The sequence below is a fragment of the Balaenoptera musculus genome, chromosome 8 (assembly GCF_009873245.2).
Source record: "Balaenoptera musculus isolate JJ_BM4_2016_0621 chromosome 8, mBalMus1.pri.v3, whole genome shotgun sequence".
NCBI classification, from domain to species: Eukaryota; Metazoa; Chordata; class Mammalia; order Artiodactyla; family Balaenopteridae; genus Balaenoptera; species Balaenoptera musculus.
Genome location: NC_045792.1, coordinates 29,772,788 through 29,788,116, shown reverse-complemented (window position 1 = coordinate 29,788,116; position 15,329 = coordinate 29,772,788). Strand labels below are relative to the sequence as shown.

General features: G+C 32.1%; 1 protein-coding gene across 2 annotated transcripts in view; it reads left to right on the top strand.

Moving 5' to 3' along the window:
* The window catches only part of DYNC2H1 (dynein cytoplasmic 2 heavy chain 1), a 368,911-nt gene that overhangs the window by 8,908 nt on the left and 344,674 nt on the right, over nt 1–15,329 (top strand). For both annotated transcript variants that reach the window (XM_036860514.1, XM_036860513.1), the window contains exons 4-11: nt 6,611–6,729; nt 7,733–7,877; nt 8,632–8,864; nt 11,216–11,350; nt 11,456–11,569; nt 11,687–11,798; nt 12,133–12,257; nt 13,317–13,492. In XM_036860514.1, the coding sequence (XP_036716409.1) occupies nt 6,611–6,729; nt 7,733–7,877; nt 8,632–8,864; nt 11,216–11,350; nt 11,456–11,569; nt 11,687–11,798; nt 12,133–12,257; nt 13,317–13,492 (1,159 nt within the window). The remainder of the gene's footprint in view (nt 1–6,610; nt 6,730–7,732; nt 7,878–8,631; nt 8,865–11,215; nt 11,351–11,455; nt 11,570–11,686; nt 11,799–12,132; nt 12,258–13,316; nt 13,493–15,329) is intronic.

Here is a 15,329-nt window from a genome sequence, read left to right as displayed (position 1 = left end):
TACCAAACATGAAACACACTCATACTATGTCATAATATTGACATTCAGTCCAGTAATCCTCCACTGTAACAGCTCCTTTACTTTGCAGTGAAAATTGATTTGTATATTCTTTGCCTCTGAGTCCTTGTGGGATTTTTTTTTTTTTTAAATTCAGACAGAAAGTCACAAAAATTATACTCATCCTCATCAGTTCACTCAGTCCCATGTAATTAATTTTTTTTTTCATCTTGATCTTTTGTTAGCACTTTTATGAGTTCATCAGTTTTTCATTAGAGTTCTGAAAATGCTTATTCATTCAGTTCAGCAGTACAGTCAGTTACCAGAAACCTGTACTTGTCAGAGTCTTTTCCATGAATTTCTTGAAGATGGAACCCTTTTATAGGAACATATTTGCAAAATCATCAGAGTACACCCAGAACTGTCTGTAAATGACAAAAGACTTAAAAATGACCACGGTTAAAGATTTGATGAAAGTTCATAATAATGCAGTTGACAAGAAAATTAGTTATTTCTGAGATATACATTTTAAAGTAATAACTAGGATTATTACTTATAACATTATACCAGAACATAGAAGATTTTTAGAAATTTCATGTAATGTCTGAAACATTTATATTAACATATTTCCATACATATTTCCATACAAATACAAATATAAGATTTTTAGAAATTTCATGTAATGTCTGAAACATTTATATTAACATATTTCCATACAAATAACCCAATGAAAGTTTAGTATTAGTTGTTTTGTTTGTTTTTTTATACTGCAGGTTCTTATTAGGCATCAGTTTCATACACATCAGTGTATACATGTCAATCCCAATTGCCCAATCCAGCACACCACCATCCCCACCTCACCGCAGTTTTCCCCCCTTGGTGTCCATATGACCATTCTCTACATTTGTGTCTCAACTTCTGCCCTGCAAACTGGCTCATCTGTACCATTTTTCTAGGTTCCGCATACATGCATTAATATACGATATTTGTTTTTCTCTTTCTGACTTACTTCACTCTGTATGACAGTCTCTAGATCCATCCATGTCTCAACAAATGACTCAATTTCGTTCCTTTTTATGGCTGAGTAATATTCCATTGTATATATGTACCACAACTTCTTTATCCATTCGTCTGTTGATGGGCATTTAGGTTGCTTCCATGACCTGGCTATTGTAAATAGTGCTGCAATGAACATTCGGGTGCATGTGTCTTTTTGAATTACGGTTTTCTCTGGGTATATGCCCAGTAGTGGGATTGCTGGGTCATATGGTAATTCTATTTTTAGTTTTTTAAGGAACCTCCATACTGTTCTCCATAGTGGCTGTATCAATTTACATTCCCACCAACAGTGCAAGAGGGTTCCCTTTTCTCCACACCCTCTCCAGCATTTGTTGTTTGTAGATTTTCTGATGATGCCCATTCTAACAGGAGTGAGGTGATACCTCATTGTAGTTTTGATTTGCATTTCTCTAATAATTAGTGATGTTGAGCATCTTTTCATGTGCTTCGTGGCCATCTGTATGTCTTCTTTGGAGAAATGTCTATTTAGGTCTTCTGCCCATTTTTGGATTGGGGTGTTTGTTTCTTTGATATTGAGCTGAATGAGCTGTTTATATATTTTGGAGATTAATCCTTTGTCCGTTGATTCATTTGCAAATATTTTCTCCCATTCTGAGGGTTGTCTTTTCGTCTTGTTTATGGTTTCCTTTGCTGTGCAAAAGCTTTGAAGTTTCATTAGGTCCCATTTGTTTATTTTTGTTTTTATTTCCATTACTCTAGGAGGTGGGTCAAAAAAGATCTTGCTGTGATTTATGTCAAAGAGTGTTCTTCCTATGTTTTCCTCTAAGAGTTTTATAGTGTCCAGTCTTATATTTAGGTCTCTAATCCATTTTGAGTTTATTTTTGTGTATGGTGTTAGGGAGTATTCTAATTTCATTCTTTTACATGTAGCTGGTTTATGCTGAAAACTATAAGACACTGATGAAAGAAATTAAAGATGATACCAACAGATGGAGAGATATACCATGTTCTTGGATTGGAAGAATCAACATTGTGAAAATGAGTATACTACCCAAAGCAATCTACAGATTCAATGCAATCCCTATCAAATTACCAATGGCATTTTTTACGGAGCTAGAACAAATCATCTTAAAATTTGTATGGAGACACAAAAGACCCCGAATAGCCAAAGCAGTCTTGAGGGAAAAAAATGGAGCTGGAGGAATCAGACTCCCAGACTTCAGACTATACTACAAAGCTACAGTAATCAAGACAGTATGGTACTGGCACAAAAACAGAAACATAGATCAATGGAACAAGATAGAAAGCCCAGAGATTAACCCACGCACCTATGGTCAACTAATCTATGACAAAGGAGGCAAAGATATACAATGGAGAAAAGACAGTCTCTTCAATAAGTGGTGCTGGGAAAACTGGACACCTCCGCCTATTTTTTAATTGGGTTGTTTTTTTTTTGATACAGAGTTATATGAATTCTTTATATATTATGGATATTAACCCCTTATCTGATATATTGTTTGCAAATATCTTCTCCCATTCAGTAGGTGGCCTTTTCATTTTGTTGATAGTTTCCTTAGCTGTGCAAAAGCTTTTTAATTTTATGTAGTCCCATCTGTTTATTTTTGCTTTTGTTTCCCTTGCCTGAGAAGCCAGATCCAAGAAAATATTACTAAGACCAGTGACAGAGTGTACTCCCTATGTTTTCTTCTAGAAGTTATGGTTTCAGGTCTTACATTTAAGTCTTTAATCCATTTTGAACTTAATTTTGTGTATGATGGGAGAGAAAAGTCCAGTTTAATTCTTTTGCATGTAGGTCCAGCTTTTCCAACACCATTTACTGAAGAGGCTGTCTTTTCCCCTTTGTATATTCTTGCTTCCTTTGTCATAGATTAATTGCCATAAGTGTGAGTTCATTTCTGGGGTCGCTGTTCTTTCCATTGATCTATGTATCTGTATTTGTGCTAGTACCATACTGTTTTGATGACTGTAGCTTTGCAGTATAGTTTGAGATCAGGGAGCATGATAACTCCAGCTTTGTTCTTCTTTCTCAAGATTGTTTTGGTTATTTGGGGTTTTTTTTGTGTTTCCAGACAAACTTTAGGATCATTTTTCCTAATTCTGTGAAAAATGCCATTGGTATTTTGATAGGGATTGCATTGAATCTATGGATTGCCTTGGGTAGTATGCTCATTATAACATTATTAATTCTTCCAATCCGTGAATGTGGTATATCTTTCCATTTGTTTGTGTTGTCTTCAGTTTTTTCATCAATGTCTTATACTTTTCTGCATACAGGCTTTTTACCTCGTTAGGTAGTTTTATTCCTAGGTATTTTATTCTTTTTGATGTGATTGTTTTTTAAATTTCTCTTTCTGATAGTTTGTTGTTAGTGTATAGAAATACAACAGATTTCTGTGTATTAATTTTATATCCTGAAATTTTACCAAATTCATTGATGAGCTCTAATAGTTTTTTTGTGGCATCTTGAGGATTTTCTATGTATAGTATCATGTCACCTGCAAACAGTGACAGTTTTGCTTCTTCCTTTCCAATTTGGATTCCTTTTATTTATTCTTTTTGTCTGATTGCTATGGCTAGGACCTCTAATACTGTGTTGAATAAAAGTGGTGAGAATGGCCATCCTTGTCTTGTTCCTGATGTTAGAGGAGATGCTTTCAGCTTTTCACCGTTGAGTATGATGTTAGCTGTGGGCTTATCATATATGTTATTGATTATGTTGAGGTGTGTTCCCTCTATATCCACTTTGTTGTTGAGAGTTTTTAATCATAAATGGATGCTGACTTTTGTCAAATTTTTTCTGTATCTATTGAGATGGTCATATGATTTTTATTCTTCAATTTGTTAACGTGGTATATCACGTTGATTGATTTTTGGATTTGAATCATCCTTGCATCCCTGGAATAAAACCCACTTGATTGTGGTATATGGACCTTTTAATGTATTGTTGAATTTGGTTTGCTAATATTTTGTTGAGGAATTTTGCATCTATATTCATCACTGATATTGGCCTGTAATTTTCTTTTTTTTTCTTTTTTTGTGATATCTTTGTCTGGTTCTGATTTTAGGGAGATGCTGGCTTTGGAAAATGAGTATGGAAGCATATCTTCCTCTGCAGTTTTTGGGAATAATTTGAGTATGATAGGCGTTAACCCTTCTATACATATTTGGTAGAATTCACCAAACCATGTGATGTGAAGCCCTCTAGTTCTGGACTTTTGTTTTTTGGAGTTATTTTTTACAATTACCAGTAATGAAATGATTCAATTTCATTACTGGTAATTGGTCTACTCATATTTTCTACTTCTTCCTTGTTCAGTCTTGGGAAACTGTACATTTCTAGGGATTTGTCCTTTTCTTTTAGGTTGTTCATTTTATTGGTGTATAATTGTTCTTAATAATATCTTATGATCCTTTCTATATCTGTGGTGTCAGTTGTAACTGCTTTTTTCATTTCTGATTTTATTGATTTGGGCCCTCTTTCTTTTTTTCTTGATGAGCGTGGCAAAGTTTGTCGGTGACATTTAATTTTTCAAAGAACCAGCTCTTAGTTTCATTGATCTTTTCTATTTTTTTTTTTAAGTCTCTGTTTCATTTATTTCTGCTCTGATCTTTATGATTTCTTTCTTTCTGCTAACTTTTGGTTTTGCTTGTTCTTCTTTTTTCTAGTTCCTTTAGGTGTAAGGTTAAGTTGTTTTTTTGAGATTTTTCTTATTTCTTGAATAGGCTTGTATTGCTATAAACTTGCCTCTTAGAACTGCTTTTGCTGCATCATGTAGATTTTAGATTGTTGTGTTTTTATTTTCATTTTTCTTCAGGTATTTTTTGATTTTTCCTCTGTGATCCATTGATTGTTTGTAGCATGTTATTTAGTCTCTGCATATTTGTGTTTTTTTGCAGTTTTTTCCTTCTGGTTGATTTCCAGTCTCAGAGCATTGTGGTCAGGAAAGATGCTTGATATGATTTCAGTTTTCTTTAAATTTGCTGCATCTTATTTTTGTGGCCTAGCATGTGATCTGTCCTGGAGAATGTACCATGTGCATTTGAAATAAATGTATATTCTGCTGCTTGTGGATGGAATGTTCTATATATATATATATTAAGTTTATTTTGTCTAATGTGTTATTTAAGGCCATTGTTTCCTTATTGATTTTCTGTCTGGATGATCTGTCCATTGATGTTAAGTGGGATGTTAAAGTTCTCTACTATGAATTTATTACTGTCAGTTTCTCCCTTTATGTCTATTAATATTTGCTTTATGTATTAGGTGCTCCTATGTTGGGTGGATATATACTTACATCGTGTTATATCTTCTTAGGTTGATCCCTTGATCAGTGTGTAATGTCCTTCTTCATTATTTGTGAAAGTCTTTTTTTTTTTTTTTGACTGTAATTAGGCAAATTTTCTTTATTCCAACTTAGATTTTCTTATACAGATAATTTTCCACATAAATAAGAGTTAAAATCAGTGTTTTAATATTTTTTAAAAATAAAAAGTTAAAAGACATTAAGTATTCCTTTTGCGGTGTTTTTATTTATCCTTGTAGGGACGCTTTTTAGTAATTATTTGGACTATAAGAAAAACCGTACAGAAAGTTTGTACCACAAAATCATGTGTGACAGTCTTTAAAGTCTTTTTTTATCTGACATAAGTATTGCTTTTTGATTTCCATTTGCATGGAATACGTTTTCCCATCCCCTTTCAGTCTGAGTGTGGCTTTAGATCTGAAGCAGGTCTCTAGCAGCCAACATATATATGGGTTTTGTTTTTGTATCCATTCAGCCAATTTAAAGTAGTTATTGATAAGTGTGTACTGATTGCCATTTTGTTAATTGTTTTGGGGTTGTTTTTGTAGTTTGTTTTTGTTCATAGAAATTGTAAAAATTATTTTCTGTGCATCCTTAAGAATACAGAAATGTGCAAAATCAGCAAATGAAACCAGTGTCTTGCTGGCTTTTCATTTTCAAATGATTCTATTCTTTTCTTCCTTCCTTCCTTCCTTCCTTCCTTCCTTCCTTCCTTCCTTCCTTCCTTTCTTTCTTTCTTTCTTCTAGTTTTATTGAGATAATTGACATACAGCACTGTGTAAGTTTAAAGTGTACAGTATAATGATTCGACTTATATACATCGTGAAATGATATTCACAGTAAATTTAGTGAACATCTATTATGTCATATAGATACAAAATTAAAGAAATGAAACAAAAATTTTTTCCTTATGAGGAGAAATCTCAGCATTTATTCTCTTAAGAACTTTCATATATAACAAAGCAGTATTAATTATATTTATCATGTTGTACATTATATCTTTAGTACTCATTTATCTTATAACTAGTAGTTTGTTCCTTTTGAGCACCTTCATCCAATTCCCCCTCTCCCCACCCCCACCTCTGTTAACCAGCAATCTGATCTCTTTTTCTATGAGTTTATTTGTTTGTGAGATTTTGAAGTGTAATTGACTTACAAAACTATGTTAGTTCCTGGTGCACAATATAGTGTTTCAATATTTCTTTACATTTCAAAATGATCAGCATGATAACAGTTGATATTTCTCATTTTTCCTTCTCGCTTTTCAGGTATTCTTACACCAAGTGATGAGTTCCAGTTTTGGATAGAACAAGCTCATCGTGGAAGTAAACAGATTAGTAAAGAAAGAGCCAGTTATTTTAAAGAATTATTTGAAACAATTGCAAGAGTACGTGATTCATACATAGTTATATATCAGGTTTTGATAGAAGTACCTTAGCATTCAATTTTTACTAGATTTATCTCTGTTTTAAAATCATTACTTGATGGTTCTGGACAAAATATATTCTTCAGATGTAGCAGGGTTTACTTAAGATATGTATTTAACCTGAGTGCAACTTAGAAGTCCAAACTTTTAAAAAAGTTAAATTCTAATCTCTAGAAAATATTTTTCTCAAAAACATAATTACTTTCCTGCAGGTAGATAGGAAAAAAACAGAAACCTAATACTAACAGAGGTTTATCCTGCGGAGGTAATATGTTCTTTGGAAAAATTGTTTACTTTATTCAAATTAGCATTTTGGAGGAATCTGAAATATAAAAAGTCTTAGTTTGATACTTATTAGATTGATTATTCCTTGGTGTATCTGTGGGGAGGTTAAATAAGTGACCATTTTGAGTGTTTTTTACAAAATCTATTCTTTTCAAATATTTTCAAAATAAATATTTAGTAATTTTTTATTCGTTCCCGATATTATTACATTAATATCATTTGAATGAAGTGTTTGAAATGGTTTAAAACTTTTTTTCCTAGCAGTGATATACTATGTACTATGTTTGTATTATTGGTAACATTGGGCAACCCAGGAAATGAATCAATAAAGATATATGAGGTGAAATGGGTAGTGTACATATGGTGTTAAGGCCACTTCTATTACGTAAATAAAACAAATGTCCTGAATTTAAAGGAACTTAGGCCAAGGGTAAAAATAAATTTATAGAGTTTATGCAATTCTTATTTTTCCTTCTGGCTTTCATGAAATTTATGTTTGTGAAGGAACTTATAGGGTATTTGCTTAAAGAAGTAATATATCATCTGAGAGAAGAAGAGGAGAAAATAATATGGCAGATATTAGAGATGTTAGCATTTGAAAAAGTCTGAGAACATTTTGACTATACTGCCCAAGGTACAAATATAATTATGTTTAAAAATGAATGCATTTTGGTTTTAGGAGTTTTATAACTTGGATGGTCTGTCCTTACTGGAAGTGGTTGACTTGGTGGAGACAACTCGGGATGTTGTAGATGATGTGTGGAGACAGACAGAACGTGATCATTATCCTGAGTCACGAATGTTACATCTCTTAGATATTATAGGTACTAGTAAAGAAATAAACTTTTGCAATTTTGGAAGCCTGACTTATTTTGTTTTCTGTTTTTTCCGAAAATGTTCCTTAATACAATAATTGTTGCTTAAAGTAACTCTTAGAGCAAATCATATAGGATTATTTAAGTAGATATTTGTAAATAATTGGTTAATTTAAATCATAGTATCAGATTCTTTGACTATAATATAACTAAATTAACATAGATTTTTCGTCCCTATCTGTGTATTAATTTAGACTTTATTTTGTAATGAACTGGAAAGTTTAATATACATTGGGTTATCTGTTGACATTAAAAATACATATACTTTTTGACCCAGAATATACCTTTCTCATTGTTATCCTAAGAAAATGTTAGACAAGTATGTAAATGTGTATATAAAAGGATATTTATTACAGCATTGTTTGTAAAATGAGAGTAGAAACAAATAGCAATTGAGAATTGGTCATGTAATGCTATATCCATACTGTGGGCTCTGCAGCCTTTAAAAAATGTGTATATATTTCTATACTTCAAAGATATGCGTGATATATTGAAAGATGCAGAAATACAAATATGTGTGTGCATGTGTGTTTTAAAAAAATATTTGTTATTAACAGTGCCCGTCTAAAGGTGTGGATGTGGTATTTCATAGATCCTTGGTTTGCTAATTTGTGTATTATTTTAATTTTGTAAAAAGCATATATTTCATAATTATTTGGTAAAAAGATATGTTCATTAAAAAGTTTGTTTTACGTTTTATTAGGTGGCTCCTTTGGAAGATTTGTTCAGAAAAAGTTGGGAACTTTGAACCTATGGGAAGATCCTTATTATCTTGTGAAGGAAAATATGAAAGCTGGGATTTCAATATGTGAACAGTGGGTGACTGCCTGTAGTCATCTAACAGGTCAGGTGTGGCAGCGCTATGTACCTCATCTGTGGAAAAATGAAAAATATTTTCCTGAAACACTTGACAAACTTGGCAAGCGCCTTGAAGAGGTATATTTGATTATTTGGATCTTTGTTTTTAAGTGTGAAGTAGGTCCTCACTTGTTTGAGAATGCGTTTTATAATTAATAAGAACTACACATCTGATAGAACTTGTTTAAACTTTTGGGAGAGAATAAGAGGTAAAGTTCATATGAGATGACTTATGAAGTTGTGTGGTACAGTACCAGGTGCCCAGTGGGTACTAAGTGCTGGTTTCTGCTTCCTTTCTTTTTTTTGGTTTGTGGCTATTCAGTTTGTAAGTTGTGAACTTTTATTTTGTTCTTTGTTGTAAAAAGACAGTCAACCCAGTTGTCTAGGTGTGGAAGCTCTCAGACTTTCTCTTGGCTGTTGAAATTTTTACAGGCAGAGACAGCTTTTCAGGGAGTACTCAGTGGAAATATTTGAAACAGCTGCTTAATTTATATAAGTTATGAGTTTCAGTATAGAACTTAGATGTTTAGCTTGAAGGGGCAGGCAAAATGAGAATATGTGAAGATTGCAAAGTGATTTTTTCCCTTCGGGCTTAAGGGAACCATTGTTCTTGTAATTTTTTTTTTTTTTGGCCATGCTGTGCAGTTTGGGGTATCTTAGTTCCCAGACCAGGGACTGAACCTAGGCCCAGGCAGTGAAAGTGCTGAGTCCTAACCACTGGACCAACAGGGAATTCCTGTTGTTGTGTTTTTAAACCTTTTCATTATGAGAAATTTCAAACATACACAAAAGTAACATAGTACAGTGGATGTCAGTGTATCCATCACTCAGTTTCAGCAGCCACTGACAATGTTCAGTTCCTGTTCCATCTTTGTTTCCCCTGCTTTCTGTTTTTTTGCTGGAGTATTTTTAAAGCCAATCCAAGAAATCGTATACTTTTACCCTTAAATCATAATCATAATACCAATATCACCCCCAACAAAATGACAATAATTTTGTAATATCATTATGTATCTAATCAATATTCAAGTTTCCTGATTGTCTCAGAAATTTTTTTAGTTACTAAATGTTGGTTTACTTGAACCAGGTTGCTTCGTAAGCAGTACTATATAGTTCTTATACATTAGAGGAGGCAGGTAATGTCTGGTTTTCCCACTTTCATGAGTTAAGTTTGATCTGTGGGTTCATGTATGATTAGCCTGATCCATCTGTTATAATGCTCTTCATCAGCTTTTTCTGAATGATTTATCATGAGGAGTTGGAAAATGATGATTTTTTAATTCTGTTGTTCTTTGTGCATTTATTAGTGATGTTGGAAGAACATGTCTTCATCAGTTTTTTAGTGACCCTGAAATATGGTTTGTATAGGAATGGTAGTATAGACAATTAGTTTTTATTTATCATTTTTAGTACAATGAACAATAAGTTAGTATCAGTAAGTTCCATAGGCAATCAATGAAATGTTTTTTAAATAGTATCATTATGAACCTATGAGTTTTTATATTTTATGAGTTTCAACCCATTGTAGTTTTTATCGTAGTTATTTATTTATTTTTTTATCGTAGTTATTATTACTATATTCAGATTGTCCCATCTTTGGACAGTGAGTACCCCTTTACATTGGCTCTGTGTCATTTTTGACATGAATCCAGTATTTCTTTGATAACTTCCTTACATTCTGGCCCCTCAAAATGTACTGGCCCATCTACATTTTCTGTTTCATACCTGGAATTAGGCATTTCTCCAAAGATCCTGGTTCTTATTAGTAGAAAATGGTATTTAACAACAACAATCTGGTTGAAGAAGTGGTAAATGTTATTTAATTATCAGTGCTTTTAGGCTGTCTCAGTAGACAGCATTGTTAAATTGGTACTTTTGTTTTTATCAAGAGAAAAATAAATCATGAGTTTGTTCTGATATTTTCAACTCAAATGGAAGATTATAGCATTTTTACTTAGCCTTTTTGATTACCTTTTGATGGTTGGTAGAAATTTTAAATACAAAATGAAATAAATTGTTTTCCAACTGTTCATAGATTATACATAATGGAGTTGTTAACATATTGTTTCATTATTAGAAGTGCAATTTAAGGCAGAATAATGGAAATCAGAAGTTTTTACTATAGTAAGGAGGAGAGACTCTAAAACTTTACCTAAATGAGCTTTAAACATAGTTTAAAAATATTTAGATTTTATATATGTTAACTAGATTTGAGCACACTGATTGATAGTAGTGTGTGATACGGTATGTCTTTGAGTATCACTTTGATTATTGATGAGTAGTAATTACCAAGATTACAGTTCAGGTTTATTGTTCATTTCAGAGAACCTAGGTTAAAGAAATTCTTGCCCAATATCTTTAGATTTTAGACTATTTGTGCTGATGTATTGATTTAAATAAATTTGTTGTTTTAATATTTTATGTTTTAGGTCTTGGCTCTTAGAACAATTCATGAGAAACTTCTCTATTTTTCACCTGCCAGTGATGAGAAAATCATATGCCTGGCTCGAGTATTTGAACCTTTTACTGGCCTGAATCCTGTGCAGTATAATCCATATACTGAGGTTGAATATATATGTGTTTGTCTATATAATTTCCTGTTTGTGTTGTTCTTTTTAAAGGCCGATTTAAAATATATTAAAGTCTAACAATATTGTTAATTTGTTTAGCCTTTATGGAAAGCTGCAGTGTCTCAATATGAAAAAATTATTGCACCTGTGGAACAAAAAATAGCAGGAAAATTAAAAAATTATATTTCAGAAATTCAGGATAGTCCACAGCAGGTAAAATATTGAAATATTTAACTTTTAATATTTCCCTTAAGATGTTTGAGGAGATACTCATGTTTTTACCTAGTTGATTCACTTGGGATGAACATATACTTATTTGTTTCATATTAGCTTCTTCAAGCATTTCTGAAATATAAAGAGTTGGTGAAGCGTCCAACCATAAGCAAAGAATTGATGCTAGAAAGAGAAACTTTACTGGCAAGACTTATGGACTCAGTTAAAGGTAAAAGTTTATCAGACATTATAGTGTTTGCTTGAAAAAGTATTTTTGTAGATTACTTTTTCCTTTGTTGTATACCGCTTAGGATTAAGATATTATATTTTATGACATCTGTATGTTGAAGATTAATTTACTATTTCTGTAATAAATGACAGATTTCTTGAATTAACTGGTTATTTTCTCTCTCACTTGATGTGTGGTGAGGTCCCTGAGAGTAAAGGACCAACTGTTACTATTTTTCTATTCACAGTATTTGGCATAGTGTTTGGTACATGGAAGGCATTTAGGAAATCTTTGCTGAATGTGTGTAATCATTTATTTGATTTAAATTTTATAGACTTTCGATTAGATTTTGAAAACCGATGCCGTGGAATTCCTGGTGACGCATCTGGACCACTTTCTGGCAAAAACCTTTCAGAAGTTGTCAATAATATAGTTTGGGTTCGTCAGTTGGAACTGAAGGTATTAGTTTTAATAAATGTTGAAGAATACTAATTGTAAAATGTGCTAAATTAATGTAGAAGGCACTCTAGAACTGTAGTGAAAACATTAAGAAAACATTCTCTGTTTTCCTTGGCATTTTCGTCTAATTTTCATGTGGAAATGTAGAACTCTGAAAAAGTGAAAAGTATGAAAAATATATAATTTTCAAAGGATTTTTAAATTCTTTGAAGTGTATCTTTGTAGAATTTTGGTACGTACAAAGTCTATCTGCAAGTATGTTTATGTAAATAAATCATCCTACGTTGAAAGGAAGTTAAAGGAATGGTGAAAAGTAATTATGGTATTGCCTAAGGTAGTGGCAGCAATTTATAGAATTAAAAGACTATTATTTTAATATTATCAAAGTTGACCTAAGAATCTTATGTGCTTACTAATTAGTATGTGGTACAATACCTTGCATTCGACTCATGTAATAAATATTAATTGGTTTTAATGTATGATTAAGAGCAAGCAAATATAGAGTGTTATAAAGGCTAGCATATTTGAGAATATAAATATGAAATATTTATAAAAAGCATATTTCTATTTATTCAAGTTTATATTTTAATGTTTTTTCTGTAATATTCTGCCTAACTTTGTTAGTCAGCTTTCCAAGTTGCGACAATGTTCTTTGTATACTTGTGGAGGAAAGGCATTTCTCTTCTTTAATTGGCATCCAAATTGGCCTAATTATTGTTTGAGCTCTTAACCACAGCATTTAATAAAGGGCTCAAATTATTGCATAACATATTTAGGAGTATTGCTGAATTCTTGGAGTTTCACCTGAATTTCCCTTATTGTACCCTTCAAATTATGCCTTGTATGTGTTATCTTCTGTGTTTTGCTATTCTGAGGTTGTATAGTTCAGAAGCAAAGTAGGGGTTGATATTCTTAAATTCACTGGCAAATCTTCTATTTTACTGTTTACAGATGAATGGGAAAATAATTTCTGAATCACAGAACAGAGAAGAGAGCTGATTTTATGCTAATTTTGTTAGAATTTAAATAATAAATATTCTTGTAATTTGGCTTTTTAAGGTGGATGATACTATCAAGATTGCAGAGGCTCTTTTATCTGACTTGTCAGGATTTCGATCTTTCCATCGAAGTGCTGAAGATCTCTTAGACCAGTTTAAACTATATGAACAAGAACAATTTGATGATTGGTCCAGGGATATTCAATCTGGCTTGTCTGATTCCAAATCCGGTTTGTGGTAAGTATAAGTATACTAAACAGTGAAATCTACACAAGAATCTTTTTTCTTGTGTTATTAATCCAAATGACAAGATGTAATTAATCATCTCTACTCCTCTCTCCTTTCTCCAAACTTGCTGCTGCTTTTAGAATTTTTTTTTTTTTGTTTAGGTTTTGATGATCAACTTTTAAGTCATTAAGGTTGGAAACTTTGACTGCCTTCCTTTTGCTTCTCATATCTATGCCCCAGAACTGCAGATTCTTATTTTGGAATTAGGTTTTCATGCTCCCATGGTTTTTTGTTACTGGTATACGTATGTTTTCCTACCTTTTTACATTAATATTATATACCCCCCATACATATTGTAAACTAAAACTTTGTTATTTTTAAGCTCCTTGAGATGAAGAATATTTCTTCATGTTGTCCAACATAATAAGGATTTGGTAAATATTTATTAAGCTATATTGAATGTAATTTAATAGGTTACCCTAATTATTCCAATGGGTATTTAAAATGGATGGCCTAGAAAAACCATTGTTTATTTGTTCAGGTCAACTTTCCCCATTATATTATTGTCTGTAGTTTTAGAAACTTACCATGTTTTAGTTTTTAGAAACTTGTTACTTTTTAAAAGTAACTTTGGCCATAATATGAAATTCTGTTTGTTTTCCCTATACTGCTGCAATGAATAATTAGGCCCAAAGTGGTAGCTTCCTAAACTGAATGAATAATTTTTTTTCTTTTATCTTGCATTTTGGTTTTGGAAGAAGAATGAAAGAACCAAAGGTGATAAAGCATAATGATTATAACTTTATGTCATTTAACTCTTTCCCTTTCTACCCTGAGCCTAAAAGATTAGAGATGATCCCCCCCACCCCCCAAAAAAAGTAAAGAGTTCTTTAGTCAATTAATTTTGGAGAATTTGCACGTTTATCACTACGGCTCTGGTGGAGATCCACTGTGTAAGACGGAGTACCAAAAGGACTGAGATCTGCAGTAAAAAAGCCTGTTTAACTTTATTCAACCTATTTTTTTCTCATTTGGTGATGAAACTTCTGACTCTCACATTTTTTTGGGTAAAACCCATCATTGTCGCATAGAATCAAGTGTGTATTTCATATTTCAGGATATGCTGGTAGGTAGAAACTAATTTTGAATATTGGTTTCAAATAAAGGCAAAAAGTGTCACTGTTACAATTTTCTGATAGGCTTTATGTTCTTATAGGACAGTTTGGGCTAAATTATTATTTTAAGACATTTTAAAGTATCTGCTTTTTATTATGCTTTGTTTTATGCGTTATTAAGTAGGCTGAATAGATTTGTTCTTTGCTTTTCAGTAACTTACTTTCTAAGACCTGCAAGTTCTCCTAATTTTGAAAGTGATTTGAAAGAAAGCATTATATAAACATGATCCTGAAAGAAGGGTCATGAAAACATAATGCTTTTAATTTCCCTCAGCATTTTCACAGTCCCTGGAGACTTGAGTGCCCCAATGTAAAATTTGCTATTGTGGCTTTTAGAAGAAACACAGAGAAAAGACAGTCTTTACATAGTGAAATGAAGAGTAGAAGAATGAAACATTTGAATATCTCTACTCCTAGTATTTTGATGTTATTTATTATTGATCCTTTAATGAGAGTCTTAAAGAACCAAGAGGCTGACTAAAAATCTAAGATACCTTTTTAGAAAATGAATAAAAACCTTTTCTCTTTATGATGGATTTGATGTCTATTTTGAGTCTTAGCTGAAGGTTAAGATATTGATTTTTCTGACTTCAAAAGCTGCTTGGTTGAAATATTGATACGATGGTATATTTTGGATATTGTAGTTTGTTATCAAGATCTGAATTGTGAAA